Raw genomic sequence first — 15884 nt, forward strand, 5'->3', positions numbered from 1 at the left:
AGGGCTGCTCTAGTTACTACCACTATTGAATACGTGCTCTTTCAGCAGCAGAGACCAATGATTTGGTACCATTCCTTTATCGAAACCAAATAGCTACTTGGTAGCAAGTTGTGTGCATTGATTTCCTTTCACCCTGAAGGAGGAATTCATTCATTCCTATACTAATTAATTTGCACTCTTAATATAGGCTTGCCTTCCTTTCCAGCAGTACCTCTGCTATCATTACTATCTGATAGTCTACAGAATGCCTATTATCAACATAGTATCCTGCATTACACTGCCTCGGATCAAAAAAACTGTTTTATAGCAAACAAAGAACATGAGTTATTACATCCATGGTCCTATGTATACAGCATCATCCAGAAGCAATTAATCTAGTAGAACAATGAAATGGCCTATTACAGAGTCAGCTTAGGCATCAGCTCAGATATAACATCCTGTAGGATTAAGGTTCTATTTTCCAGGATAGGATACATGCACTATACCAATGGACAGCATATGATTCCCTGTTCCCAACTTCAAGGTGCAGGAACCAAGAGGATAGAAATAGGATTGGCCTTTCTTACCACCATTCCCAGTGAGCTACTTGTAGAATGTGTTTCCCATTCCTACCACCTTAGGCTTTGCTGGATTGGAGGTCCTGTATCCTGACAGGGAAAGGGGAAGAAGCTGGCACACTTCCCCCAGGAAGCACTGTAAGGACTCCACAAAACTGAAGCTACAGCTGCCAACTGGTCCTGTTGGGTTGCTCATGTCTGTGGGACAACAGGCAAGAAAGGGGAATTAATATGTTGGTTAACACGAGGAGCTAGAAATGTGACTACAAAAAGAAACAGGGAGAATGTGTCTGGAACTCAGGTGATTCACTGGGGGCATGTCTTGATGTTTCCGTGCCTGATGTGAACAGTGAACAAACAATTGTGATACTCATAGCCTAAAAAGGGCAAAGTAACCAAGACCCTAGATCCCTGAAGGGATGAAGGTCTGGGCCACTCAGGCAGTCAACCAAACTAGACTAGCTGAATTTCTGGCAGAGAGCAATGAAAATCTCAAATGGCTGGTGGAAGAAAGAGATGATGAATATATTTTGGCCTTGGGTTCAGTTGTAGTAACAGGAACTGTAGCTTGTCTAATCGTCCTGGGCAGTCTTTTATAGACTGTTGCTGACCATCACTTTGAAGACTCAGTGATAGAATGAACTTAACATGGGACTCAAGCAGTTCTGAATAGGTAAGAACTATTTATTCAAAAACAAACATCTCTTTTGCCAAACATCACACCTCCTTGTCAACTTCTGATATCAGCCACAACTGCACTTAGAGAGTTCTGAACTCAGACCTGTCCGTTTTTGCTAGTGAAATCCTACCACAAGTGTGAGGCATGCATTTTTCCGCTTTCTGTTCCAAGTCCTTTTTCAATGTTGGGGTAGCCTACTTTCTCTCATAAAAGGATAGCTCAGAAATGCTGGGGTAGTCACTTCTCCTGGAGGTAACTTTCAACTAATAGGGGATGGAAACTGGTTAATAATTATCCTATCTGTATTAGATGAATATTTTGAGGAGGCAGTTTGTAAACTTCTCAGGTCTTAGAGTTCAAAATGGCAACCTTGGTAATGTACTTCTGTATGGGTTTTCTTTCTCTTGCTCTTCCTGTTCTCTCGCTTCTGCTTCCTGTGATCACCTCACAAATGCCATACTTACCCCCAAGTCTTTTCCTCAGGGTCTACTTTCAGGTGGGCTAAACTAAGACAGATACCATTAGTCAAATGCATTTATATATCTTTCCACGTAAGTATTTTAGAGATTTTTCTAGACTGCGCAAATAATTATTCATGAAGAATTATTTGCAAGGTGAGGTAAGGACAGCATTTTAAATTAAAGATTTTTTTCTGTTTAGGCAATAAAAGAGTTGATGACATGATGCCTGCTCACTGTGAAACATACTGAAACTACCTTCAATTCAATTTCTATCTGATAATATTCTAAGAATATCTGACACTTTGATAGTATATGAACTAATGAACAAGTGGTGAAAAGCTCTATATGCCAATAAATTTCAACTTCATAATTTCTATGACATATAAGCTTCACGTTGTCACTGAAAATTTAAATCCAATATTAGTCTCTGCCAGAAAATTCTTTAGCAATTCTTATAATATAAATGCACTTAATACTTTTCATGCTAAAATAGTCACAAAAATTGAATTACTCACTTAGTCAAATTCACTTTTTTGCATTGAGTCTATTTTTGATCACCAAACTCACATTGACTTCATTTTCAATGCTCACCACATCCTGAAATCTCCCACGTTGGTATTTGCAGCACTAATGGCACTTTATTTTGGTTATTCTACTTTTCAGTATTTTGGTAATAAGACATTCTGCCAGATTATAAATGCTTTATTATTTTTTTTTAACATAGAGGGAGTTTGGTGGTAGATGTATGACCATTTGATGTTTTTATGACTAAGAGTTCAAGCTCAGGCTCTCTTTCTTATAGAATGTAAATGCATACCCACACATGTATGTGTAACTGTTATCAAAATTAAGCTTAGTCACTAAAAGAAGATTCACTATCTGAACTTTCTTCTGTATTTTTTTCACCTTCACCATCAGGCACTGGAGCATCTGGCCTCCTGAAAGAGAAGGAAACAATTTGGTTTTTCCAGTTGAAAAAAAGCGATTACTATCTGTAAATTAGGTTCATCCTAGAATAGTGCTGTTAATAAGTTCACCAAGTCTGTGTCCTTAACTGAGAGTCTCCCAGTCTCCTCCACAGCATGCTTCTCTTTGGCTTTTCCAGCACTCTGGGGATTACTAGTGCTATTCCTGTATGGGCCACAGCGCTGTTTTCTCTTGGCAGTCCTTACAGAATTTGCTAGTTCAGTACTTTCTGCTTCTCATTCCATGGAGACCCAACTACAGACAGAGATGTGATGTGGAGAGGCTGGCGTGACCAGTGCTACATCTCCGTAGTCTCCAAGTATACAAGAGGTACAGAGAAAGGAAAGCTAGAAATGGAAAGAAAACGAAAATCTTCATGTTCCAGGGAAGCTGCAGAAAGAAATTTACAAATGGAAGAGAGTTAAAGAATGGCCATTAAGAAACACAGACAGTATGGAAATTTTGCAGGGGAGAAGAGGGCCTGGTAAAAGGTTCTTAATGTTTGTTGAGTGTTTTCACTTATATTTTATCTTCATAGAATGAATGTAAAAAGTATGAGTTGGTAAAAATAATGTCTTGAAGACTCCCTAGGTAAAACAAGGAGATATGAGAATGATTAAACTCAACTTTGCAGGGAGATATAATAAACCAAATGAAATTTTACAACAAACCAAACATTCAACTAGATAAGTTCCATAGTGTTTGCTAGTAAATTATCTAATCAATATGGTAATACTATCATTCAGCCTCTATTCACTCTGAGAAAATAAGTTAAGCAAGTAAAGTATACTTTTGGGGAAACTAACAGGGAGTGGAAGAATAACATAGCTGCTCTGTCTTAATAATTGAGAACTACCAGACTTATTTCTCCCTCAGGCTCTTTGATTCTTATTAAAGATTTAGGACACCAACCAATAAAACTCTGCTTTGCCATAAATAAATAAAATCACTGTTACTAAAATTAAAACATGTATAGTCTACCATGTACATTTAGTTATTAAAAATTATGGCTGAGTTTTGGCTTATAGTTTTTAATATCATATCTGTCATGTACAAAACAGAAAGATATGCTGGCACTGCTCCCCAGCAATGGGTAAAACAGAAACTCATTTGCTCTGCTGCACAGTTTTAGATTATAACTATTAGGAAGTCACATGTACTCGATACAGTAAAACTTTGAAGCTGGGTAAGGCGTTTACCAGGTTTTGACTGATACTCCATCTGCCTAAAATACTAACATGAGACCACAGTCTTCATTGCTCTCCATAGAAGCAAGACTGTGGAACCACTGGGCATGAATACTGGGCACATTTTCCAAGTAAATCTGTCTTTGCTGTATTTGTGATTTCTTACTCCCTTTACTTTGTTAAAAAAGAACAAAATTACCAGAGGGAATTTGAATACAATGTAAAAATTATATCTATGGCAACTCAAACAAATAAAACAATGTATATGATACCCCTAAAATAAATGCTACTTAAGGGTAAAAGCAGCTTAAGCCTAAAAGGAGCTGAAATTATAACATTAATGTATGTGTGTAACCATTTTTTAATACATGTGATCATCACAGCTGTATAGCATAGTGGTTAAGAACACACATTCTGGAGCCAGACTGCCTGGATTCAAATCCCAGTCTTGCTACATATTTGAGCAATTTTGGGGAAGCTAGGTAACCACTTTGGATCCAACGAACCAACTGGAGTATTGTAATGATTAGAATGAATTATTATATGTAAAGTATATCAAATAATATCTGGCATATAGTAAGTATATTAAATAAATGCTATCTTCGTGGTCATTGTCATCATCATAGTCATTGCCATCATCATCATCACCATCATCATCATCATCATCACGTACCCACAATTTTGCCAGGAACTGTGTTAGGTGCTAGAGATACAGAAATGAATAACAAGTAGTTCCTTCCCTGAAGAAACTGATATTTTAGGGGGATATTTTAGAGGGAGACAGAAATATAAATTGTTATTATAAATGTGATATATATAAATACAGTTGTAGTAACTATGCTTATGTAAAAAGTTAATTCACTCTATGAGGTTTGGTCAGAGAAGATTCCAGAGAAGTGGAGACATTTGTAAAGGGTTTTAAGATATAAGTAGGAGTTTCTCAAAAACAGAAAAGGTGGGAGTAAGTGAGGATGAGAGTGTTCTGAATAAAGAAAAAAAAATGGGAATGCATGCTGCATTTGGGAACTATAAATCATTTGCGACGTAGAGTATAAAGTAATTGCAGTTCAAATTTGATGAAATTAGAGCATATGGTAGGAGTAATAGGTATGAGAATTTCCTTCCTTTTTTCGGATGAATAATACTCCTTTGTACGCACATATTACATTTTGTTTATCCATTCACCTGTGGATGGGCATTTGGATTGTTTCCAACTTCGGGCTACTGTGAATAATGCTACTATGAACATGGTATACAAATACATGTTTCAGTCCCTTCTTTCACTTCTTTTGGGTATATATCTAGAAGTGGATTTGCTCAACCATATGGCAATTCTATGCTTAATTTCTTGAAGAACTGCAATACTGTTTTCCATAGCAGCTATATCATCTTACACTCCCACCAGTGGGGTTGGTGGGATTCCAAGGGTTCCATTTTCTTAGTATGTTTGTCAATATTTATTATTGTTTGTCTTCATTCACTTAAAAATAAATTGTATGCTACTTTGGCTTGGAATTGCTGGGCAGACAAATGAAAAAGCATATACTAGTTCCCTTTGGGTACAAAAAAGAGAAAAACTCAAGATACCATGAGAATCAAATGAAATAATGTATATGAAAGCATTATCTAAGTTAAAAAGCTTTATAGAAATGTTAGTAGCAATAATAAAACTTATAATAATACCAGCATTTCCAGCATATTCTTAGTGGGAACAAAAATTTGGCTTTTTGTCTTATGATCAGAAGTGCTCTTGCTTGATCCTGTATATATGAACCTTTTAAGTTGTCTTTTATGCAAAGTTTTTATTTAATGTTTATTTATTTTTGAGAGGGAGGTGGTTAGGGGCAGAGAGAGAAGGAGGCAGAGGATCCAAACCAGGCTCTGTGCTGACAGCAGAGAGTCCCATGCAGAGCTTGAACTTATAGACCATGAGATCATGACCTGAGCCAAAGATGGACTTTTAACTGACTGAGCCACTGAGGCACCCCCCATGCAAAGAAGTTTTAAAGATATATTTGAAAAAGTTACTACCGGGGCGCCTGGGTGGCTTGGTTGGTTAAGCGTCCGACTTCAGCTGAGGTCATGATCTCACGGTCCGTGAGTTCGAGCCCCGCATCAGGCTCTGTGCTGACAGCTCAGAGCCTGGAGCCTGTTTCAGATTCTGTGTCTCCCTCTCTCTCTGCCCCTCCCCTGTTCATTCTCTGTCTTTCTCTGTCTCAACAATAAATAAATGTTAAAAAAAAATTTTTTTTTAAAAAGAAAAAAAAAATAAAAAGTTACTACCTTAAAGTATTGGTATAAAGTTTAGTTTCTAAAAATTCAAATGATTCACTACTAAAATTAGAAGATGAGGACTTTATAACAGTTTATCTTAAATATACAAGTAAATCACTAAAAAAGAGTTTATCAGCAAAATATAAAGACACATATAAAGTCAAAAGTACATTCATGATGTATCATGCACGTTTTTTAAAAATCTCAATCTATAGTGGTTCAATGATAAAAAAAAAATGCTAGGTTGGTAGCTGCATTTTAATAAGCATACTTATATAATTTGTGGCACCAAGATTATCCAAAAAGTCTTAACAAAATCAAAATTATAGGAGTTTAGCATTAAACTCATTACTTAGTCTATCTTTTAAAATAAGTATTTAAATTTTTTAAAAATGTTTATTCAATTTTGAGAGACAGAGTACAAGCAGGGGAGTGGCAGAGAGAGAGGAAGACACAGAATCTGAAGCAGATTCCAGGCTCTGAGCTGTCAGCACAGAGCCCAATGTGGGGCTTGAACTCACAAACTCTGAGATCATGACCCAGGCTGAAGTTGGATGCTTAACCGAGACACCCAGGCGCCCCTAAAATAAGTATTTTTAAGTTACTTATTAAAGTTACTAGGCTGACTTCAACAAAAAAATGAGCCAAAATTTAGAAAGGAAAGGAGAAGGAAGAACTAAACACATACAAATCAGTACTTTTTAGCATATTAGATGCTGTGTGCAAGTTCTTTTTGTTACTCACCTTTCTCACTTATGGGAATCAAATAAGGATGTCAATCACAATCTCTGTTCCCCCACTCCTTCCCTATACCCTTCCTTGTTTTAGTCACATAATCCAGGCTTGGCCAATCATTAAGAATCTTCCCCTGGGAAGAGAGATTGATTCAAGGGAGGGCACAAGACCCACGCAGGGCCAATCACAATGTTTCCCTAGAAATGAGCTATAATATTCCATAGTTAATTTTGTTCAGTTAGCAAAACTAGCAATATTAAAGCCTTCATAATTGTGAATTCCTTGGCTTCAAGCAGTAAGCTCATCTGTAGCAGGAGAGAAGTGAATAACTATGCCACGGAGTAAAGGTGGAATGGGTGCTAGGAAAGAGAGAACACTGCCAGCCAGACAGCAAGCACTGATGACACGGGGCCTTAGATCCTGCCCTACTACCTGGACTTCTTTGCTATGTGAATCAGTAACTTCTCTTTTTGTTTAAACTAGTTTGAGCTGGTTTCTGTGATTCTGAACACGAAAAGAGTCCTAACATACAAATATTGTTGGTTTAATTTGTTTTCGTTAAAGAGATATTTATACTTGTGCTTAAAACCACAGCCACTTTGAGGACACAAAAACCATATAAACATACTTTGGAAAAACATTTTTTAGTGTAGATAAATAGTTTAAAAATATTTTTCATTTTCTTTAAACCTAAGACCATTGAACTTAAAGCAGATTAAGTGACAAAAACATTGTTAGTAAAAATATTACTGAGTAGGAGGTTATGGGGAGAGAGTACAGTAATTATCATCCAAATCACTTTTCAATATCAACTATAGCACACTTAGAGCTATAATGTCACATGATACTGTTGTCACTCAGGACTGTTCTGTCATAGCTCTAGGCAATGGCAATAGATGGTCTTCAGGAAAAAGTAAAACACTAAATTCCTGAACCAAGATTGTACTGACCATATAAAGACCTTTGGGGTGGTTATAAAAATGACAATCTAGACTCTGATATTATAGTAGCTAGTGAGACTTATTATAGTAGCTAGTGAGACTTATTTCAGCATCACATTTACTCAAACTACACACGCTTTGGTCTTTTTCTTCTGAATGCCCATCAACCCAGGTATATCCCGTCCTTCGTTGTGGTACATAGATTCCTGCAGTCAGGGAAACAATGTAATGCCCAATACTATAAAGAAAAAGAAAGTCAGCCCTCCTATAAGAACTGGCTTTTGCCATTTATCTTGGGGCCCTTTAATTCCCAGCTGCTCCTTTATCTTTTGCTTACTAGTCATTGGCAGGCCACAACTTCTTTTTAATAACATCTCTTTAATATTTCTATTATTTCTCTGACTCTCATGATCAAGGTCTCCAACACTAGACCAATAACAATATTTTGACGTTGTTTTTTCCTGTCTTGTACTTTCTATCCAGTTTGCCAGCGAGTGGTTGAGAAACGATAATTACATTGAATGGGATTCCAGCTCAGCAAGAATTAAAAATGGAAGCAGTAAAACTATTTTTTGGAATTGTTCAGATGGGGAATTGAGGTCTATCCCACCCTCAACCAGCCAAAGCCCAAACTTTAATCCATTGTGTTGTTGTGTGTAGCAGGACATAGACAAAGATTACTGGCAGATAAGGAATTCCTGTAGAGGGCTGGACATCCTTTCAGTATAATTAACAGAAAGTTTTCTTGCTTTCCAGTACCCTTTTGGTTAACACAAATAAATCCCCTCTTGTCAAAGTGAGGCTGAGGTGATTACTTTTACTTCTGGCAACCATAACTTTGGTCATTCCACAGTCTGGGAGGAGGTATAAATGTCTTTTGAATAAATATCTCCAGGACAAATGTCAATGAGCTTGTTTGGTTCAAAGCCTGCACAATAACTTGACTCATTGGATGTTTTCATTAGCCAAATCAATATGTTACACCCACTTACATCAATGGATAGATCATCCAAACAAAATTTATAAGGAAGTATCAGCCTTATATGACACATTAGACCAGATGGACTTAAGATATATAGAACCCTCCATCCAAAAGCAACAGAATATCCATGTTTCTCAACTCCACATGGATAGATCATGTGTTAGGCCACAAAACAAATCTCAATAAATTCAAGAAGACTGAAATTGTATCAAACATTCCCACTCACAATGGTATGAAAGTAGAATCCATTATAAGAATTAATGGAAAAACTAAGAACATGCTACTGAACAACCACTGGGTCATCAAAAAATGAGAGAAGAGGGGCGTCTGGGTGGCTCAGTTGGTTAAGTGTTTGACTTCAGCTCAGTCATGATCTTGCAGTCTGTGGGTTCATGCCCCACATCAGGCTCTCCACTGACAGTGCAGAGCCAGCTTGGGATTCTCTCTCCCCGCTGCTCCCCTGCTTGTGCTCACTCTCTCTCTCTCTTTCTCTCTCTCAAATTACTAAACTTTAAAAAACTCAAAGAAATTAAAAAAAATACCCAGAGACAAATGAAAACAGAAATATGATATACCAAAATCTACAAGATGCAGCAAAAGTAGTTCTAAGAAGAAAGATCACAGCAATACAGGCCTACCACAAGAAAAAAACCCAAATCTCGAACCATCTAACTTTACACCTGACAGAGCTAGAAAAAGAAGGAAAAATAAAGCTCAAAGTCAGTAAAAGGAAGGAAATATTAAAGATCAGAGTGGAAATAACAGAATAAAAAAAACAATAGAAAAGATCAATGAAATTAGGAGCTGGTTCTCTGAAAAGATAAACAAAATTGACAAGACTTTATCTAGACTAACAAAGAACAAAAGGAATCTCTAATAAAATCAGAAAGGAAAGAGAAATTACAACTGACATCACAAAAATACAAAGGATCAGAAGAGATTACTAAGAATGACTACACACCAAAAAAACTGGACAACCTAGAAGAAATGAGTAAATTCCTAGAAATACACAATTTTCCAAGACTAAAGAAAAAGAAAATCTGAATAGACCGATTACCAATAAGAAGATCGATTCAACAAAAGTCCAGGACTAGACAGCTTCACATGTAGTGAATTCTACCAAGCATTCAAAGATTTAATACCTACCCTTTTCAAACTCTTTCAAAAGATCAAAAAGGAGTGAATGCCTCCAAACTTATTTTAGGAGGCTGGCATTACTCTAATACCAAAACCAGACAAAGACAGCGCACACACGTGTGTGCGCACGTGCACACACACACACACACACACACACACAAACACATACACATTACAGGCTAACATCCCCTGATGAACATAGATGCAAATATCCTCAACAAAATATTAGCAAATTGAATTCAATAATACATTACAAGGATCATATAGCATGATCAAATGGGATTTATTCCAGGGATGCAAGAATGGTTCAAAATCCACATATAAATCAGTGCTATATGCCACATTAATAAAATGAAGGAAAAAAATCATATTATCATCTCAACAAATGCAGAAAAAGTATGTGACAAAATTCAATAACCACTTATGATAAAATCTCTAAACAAAGTAGATATAGAGGGAACACATGTCAACATAATGAAGGCCATATATAACAAACCCACAGCTAACACCAGTCAATAGTAAAAAACTGAAAGCTTTTTCCTCTAAAATTAGGAATAAGACCAGGATGCCCACTATCCCCACTTTTATTCAACATAATATTGGAAATCCTAGCCATAACAATTAGACCAGAAAAAGAAATAAAATGCATCAAATTGGAAAGAAAGTAAATTTGTCACTATTTGCGGATGACATGATACTATACATAGAAAACTCAAACAATAGCACCAAAAAACTATTAGAACTAATAAATTCAGTAAAGTAGCACAGTACAAAATCAACATATGGAAATTTTGGTGTTTCTATAATCTATTAACAAATTATCAGAAACAGAAATTAAGAAAACAATCCCATTTACAATTTCACCAAAAAGATTGGGGCACCTGGATGGCTCAGTTGGTTGAGTGTCTGACTACGACTCAGGTCAGGATCTCACAGTTTGCAAACTGAAGCCCCACATTGGGCTCCCTGCTGTCAGCACAAAGTCTGCTTTGGATCCTCTGTTCCCCTCTCTCTGCCCCTGCCCCGCTTGTGCTTTCTCTCTCTCAAAAATAAATAAAACATAAAAAAAAAAAAAACAATTTCATGAAAAAGAATAAAATGCCTAAATAGAACTTTGAATTGAAAGACCTGTATACTGAAAACTATAAGAAAGACACGGATGAAAGAAATTGAAGAAGACACAAATAAATGGAAAGATATCCCATGCTCATGGATTGGAAAAATTAATATTGTCAAAATGTCCATGCTATCCAAAGCAATCTACAGATTCTATTCAATTCCTACTGAAATTCCAATGGCCTTTTGGAAAAAATAATTCTAAAATTTGTATGGAAACAAGCCCTAAAATCCAAAGCAATCTTGAGAAAGAACAAAGCTGAAGGTATCATGCCTCAATTTCAAACTACAGTACAGAGCCATAGTAATCAAAACAGTATGCTATTAGCATAAAAACAGACACACAGATCAAAGGAACAGAATTGACACCCCAGAATTAAACCCACACATATATGGATAATCCGTTTATGAGAAAGGAGTCAAGAATATATAAAGGAGAAAAGGCAGTCTCTTAAATAAATGATGTTAAAAAACTGGACAACCACATGCAAAAGAATGAAACTAGATCACTATATCACACATAAAAATTAACTCAAAGTCAATTAAAGACTACGATGTCAGACATGAAACCATAAAATTGCTAGAAGGAAACATACAATAAGCTCCTTGACATTGGTCTTAGTAATATTTTTGTGGCTCTGAGTCCAAAAACAAAGGAAACAAAAGCAAAAACAAACAAATGGGATTACATCAAACCAAAATGCCCCTGCACAGCAAAAGAAACCATCATCAAAATGAAAAGGCAACCTACTGAATGGGAGATTTTTGCAAATCATATATCTGACAGAGGATTAATATCTAAAATATATGAAGGACTTATAAAACTCAACAACAAAATAACAAACAACCTGATTAAAAAATGGGCAGAGGATCTGAATAGACATTTTCTCAAAGAAGACATACAAATGACCAACAGGCACATGAAAACATCTTCAACATCACTAATTATTAGAGAAATGCAAATCAAAACCACAATGAGAGATCATCTCCCACTGGGTAGAACGGATATTATCGAGAAGACAAGAAATAACAAGTGTTGCTTAGGATCTGGAGAAAAGGTAAGCCTCACAAACTATTGGTAGGAATGTAAACTGGCACAGCCACTGTGGAAAACGGTATGGACATTCTTCAAAAAATTAAGAATACAAGTATATGATTCAGCTATTTGACTTCTGGGTATTTATCCAAAGAATACAAAAATGCTGATTTGCAAAGATATTTGCACCCCTATGTTCATTCAGCATTACTTACAATAACCAAGAAATGGAAACAACTTAAATGTCCATCATTGGATGAATGGCTAAATAAGTTGTAGTATATATATTTATATGTATAGGTATGTATGTATATGTGTATGTATACACACAATGAATACTACTCAGCCATAAAAAAGGATGAAATCTTGCCATTTACAACATGGATGGACCACGAAGGTATTACGCTAAGTGAAATAAGTCAGATGGAGGAAGACAAATATCAAATGATTCTACTCACATGTAGAATCTAAAAAAAAAAGCAAACAAATGAATTAACAAAATAATACAAATTTAAGCTCACAGGTACAGAAAACAGATTGGTGGTTACCAGAAAGGGAGCAGGATGAGGGTGGGCAAAATGAGTGAGTGGAGTGAGGGATGGTGATGGATGATGGTAATGACTTTTAGTGGTGACCACTTTGTAGTGTATACAGTGTATACAGATGTCAAATTACAATGTCATACACCTGAAACTTATAAAATGTTATGTACCAATTTTACCTCAAAAAATGCTACAAACTGTACCCCCCCCCCCACTAATATTAAGAGTGTGACCAGCTGAATTTCAATTTCAGAAGTCTGTTCTTTACTGCAAAGTTTAAAATACACAGTTTTCAGTTTGAGAAAATGAAAACTGTATAAACCAAAAGGATGACTACTCTGTGTATGTTAAGTATGTCTTTGTTGAAAACACAATGGTATACAGGCGACTAGAGGATTATAAATAAGTTGCGATCCAAAAGCCTGGAAAATCCATTGATACCTATTCCCTCATTAAAACATTCATAAATCACAACTAACATTTACTGGCCATTTGCTGCTTGTCCAGAGCTGTGCTAAGTGCTTACATCATTCTCTAAGTCTGAACAACTCTGTGAAGGGTGAAGTCCTATTTACCATTTTACTGATGAGTAAATTTATGCACAGAGCAATTAAATAGTCCAGGGTCATATTGCTAGACAGTGGCAGGGCAGAATCTGAATATGCAGACCATTTCTAGAGTCTGCCTTAGGATGAGCCGTAACCATCATGAATTTCATCTCCTGCTGGGCAGGTCCAGAGGCTAGTCTATGTATCCTAGAACAGTAAAAGTAGTAATTACTAGGTAATAATAGTGACCATAGTTCTAGGACATAAAAGTATACAAAAGAACAGGATAAGGGAGAAAATACTTTTTTTTCTCCTGATAAGAAAATTTGCATTGATTAAAAGAATATACCTGTTCTATCGTTCTGAATGCAAAACTAGAATAGATTAATCTTAAAAGATTTCCATTTTCTCTCTCCTTAAACTATTTTTTTAAATGTTTACTTATTTTTGAGAGAAAGACAGAGCATGAGCCACGGAGGGGCAGAGGGACACACAGAATCTGAGGTATGCTCCAGGCTTCGAGCTGTTAGCACAGAGCCCCACGCGGGGCTCAAACACAGGACCTGTGAGATTATGACCTGAGCCGAAGTTAGACACTTAAACAACTGAGCCACCCAGGTGCCCCTGAACTATTTTTTTTTTAATTTTTTTAACATTTATTTATTTTTGGGAGACAGAGAGAGTGCAAGTGGGGGAGGGGCAGAGAGAGACACACACACACACAGAATCTTAAGCAGGCTCCAGGTTCTGCGCTGTCAGCACAGAGCCCAATGTGGGGCTTGAACCCATGAACCGTGAGATCATGACCTGAGCTGGAGTTGGACGCTTAACCGACTGAGCCACCCAGGCGCCCCTGAACTATTTTTTTTTATGTTTATTTATTTTGAGAGAGAGAAAGCACAAGTGGGAGAGGGGCAGAGAGAGAGGGAGAATCCCAAGCAGGGTCTGTGCTATGAGTGCTGAGCCCAATGTGGGGCTCGATCCCATGGAAATGTGAGATGATGAAATGAGCCAAAATTAAGAGTCAGACAATTTCCTGAACCACCAGGCGCCTCTTCCCTTAAACTCTTTAGAGTGTGATGGTGACAAAGGTACTCTTTTACATATCTTTATTTCAGTGTCATTGGGAACTAATTTTTTCAAGCTAAACAGGAATAGTTCTTGGCTATATAAGCACTATTGTTATTTTCAAAATCTTGGGAATTTCAAAAATAATTTATCATTTAGAAGTAGCAAACAGGGGCGCCTAGGTGGCTCAGTCGGTTGAGTGTCCGACTTCGGCTCAGGTCATGATTGGGTGGTTTGTGAGTTTGAGCCCCGTGTCGGGCTCTGTGCTGACAGCTCAGAGCCTGGAGCCTGCTTCAGATTCTGTGTCTCCCTCTCTGCCCCTCCCCTGCTCACACACTGTCTCTCTGTCTCAAAAATAAATAAAACATTAAAAAAAAAACAAAGTATCAAACACATTTTATTTGGTAACTATCAGGCATTTTCTTCAGTTTCATAAACTTTCTAAAATTCAATGACAGTCATTTTTCTAGGAAAATAGCCAGGTCTTACTTCTCCTTATATAAACTGTTTTATTTTAAAATTATATACTCTTAGCTTCCAAATTTTTATCCACACAGGTCAATGAAATCATAATGTATTTTTGATCAGTATTTATTTCTGTATCAACTTCAGCTTTGCTCTTTGCTCAGTGCAGACAGGTCTAGACTATTCTAACCATTGTAGGAGTCTGTCTTACTACTTAAGGCTAATTTAAAAAAAGTGTATGCTTACACTTTAAAGGAAAAACAAAACAATCTTTACTGAAAGTTCTTGGCTGAGGCTTAATTTGTACTAAGATTCTCAATAAAAGTATACTCTTCCCTCAGATGGCACATTTTCTCTCCTTCAGCATCTCCAACTTTTCTCCTAAAGTCAGACTCCCTAATTTTCTATAAACATCATTCTCAAAGTGCCAGGATTCCTCTTTAACAAGATGGTTGATTTCACTTATCATATCTAGATAAATGCTGAGGTTTTCTAGTAGTAGCAGTGATAGGTTATAGTGAGTCACCCCCTCTTCAACCCTTGTGACTGATGGCATGTACGTATGAGGTAATGGATCAGAATTCAGGCTCCAGGCTGTGGTTGAGGAGCAGCTTTTCTGTAAGACAATGTTAACTGTTACTGGAATTCTACCCCAAAACTTGGCACCACCTTGCAACTGAATGTTTCTCAACATTTACGGACAATGACGGGCCTTCAAACTTCTAAATGAGATACGTCAAGGAAGTATTGGGGTGCTGGGCATTCTCCCCTTGGTAGTCATCCATGGACTTCCTCCCATAGTGATACCTAAATGGAGTCTTAATATGAAATTAGCCAGGCCAGAGAGGTCCAAGGAGAGGTAAAAAAAATTGAAGATACCAAAAGGGAATAGGGGAATTCAGAGAACTGCAAATAGTCTGCTACAGCTGCAGGAGATAGGAATGTATGGAAGAGTGGCAAGAAATGAAGCAAAAGAGTCTGGGTCTTGATGATAAAAGCATCTCTAAATGCAATTCTAAGTTGTTAAACTCTGTGTTGAAGGCAGTTGAGAGTCACAGAAAGTTTTGAAACAAGAACAAAGTATGAACAGATCCACTAAGGCTTTCGTGGCAGACTGAAAGAGAATAAGGAAACCAATCAGAAGCAATTATAATAATTCAGGTAAGGGATGATGAGGGATGTGGTCAGCT

General features: G+C 36.8%; 1 protein-coding gene across 4 annotated transcripts in view; it reads right to left on the reverse strand.

The window, feature by feature from the left end:
- Nucleotides 1-282: 282 nt before the first annotated feature.
- WASHC3 (WASH complex subunit 3) overlaps nt 283-15884 on the reverse strand; it is a 49123-nt gene continuing 33521 nt past the window's right edge. For 2 of the 4 annotated variants that reach the window (XM_043562336.1, XM_043562335.1), the window contains exon 7: nt 2385-2635. In XM_043562336.1, coding sequence (XP_043418271.1) covers nt 2551-2635 — 85 coding nt within the window. In that variant the 3' untranslated portion in view covers nt 2385-2550. Of the gene's footprint in view, nt 756-2384; nt 2636-6937; nt 6993-15884 lie in introns of those variants that run through there. The other 2 variants (XM_043562338.1, XM_043562337.1) reach the window with 2 other exon arrangements.

The sequence above is a fragment of the Prionailurus bengalensis genome, chromosome B4, assembly GCF_016509475.1.
Source record: "Prionailurus bengalensis isolate Pbe53 chromosome B4, Fcat_Pben_1.1_paternal_pri, whole genome shotgun sequence".
NCBI lineage: Eukaryota > Metazoa > Chordata > Mammalia > Carnivora > Felidae > Prionailurus > Prionailurus bengalensis.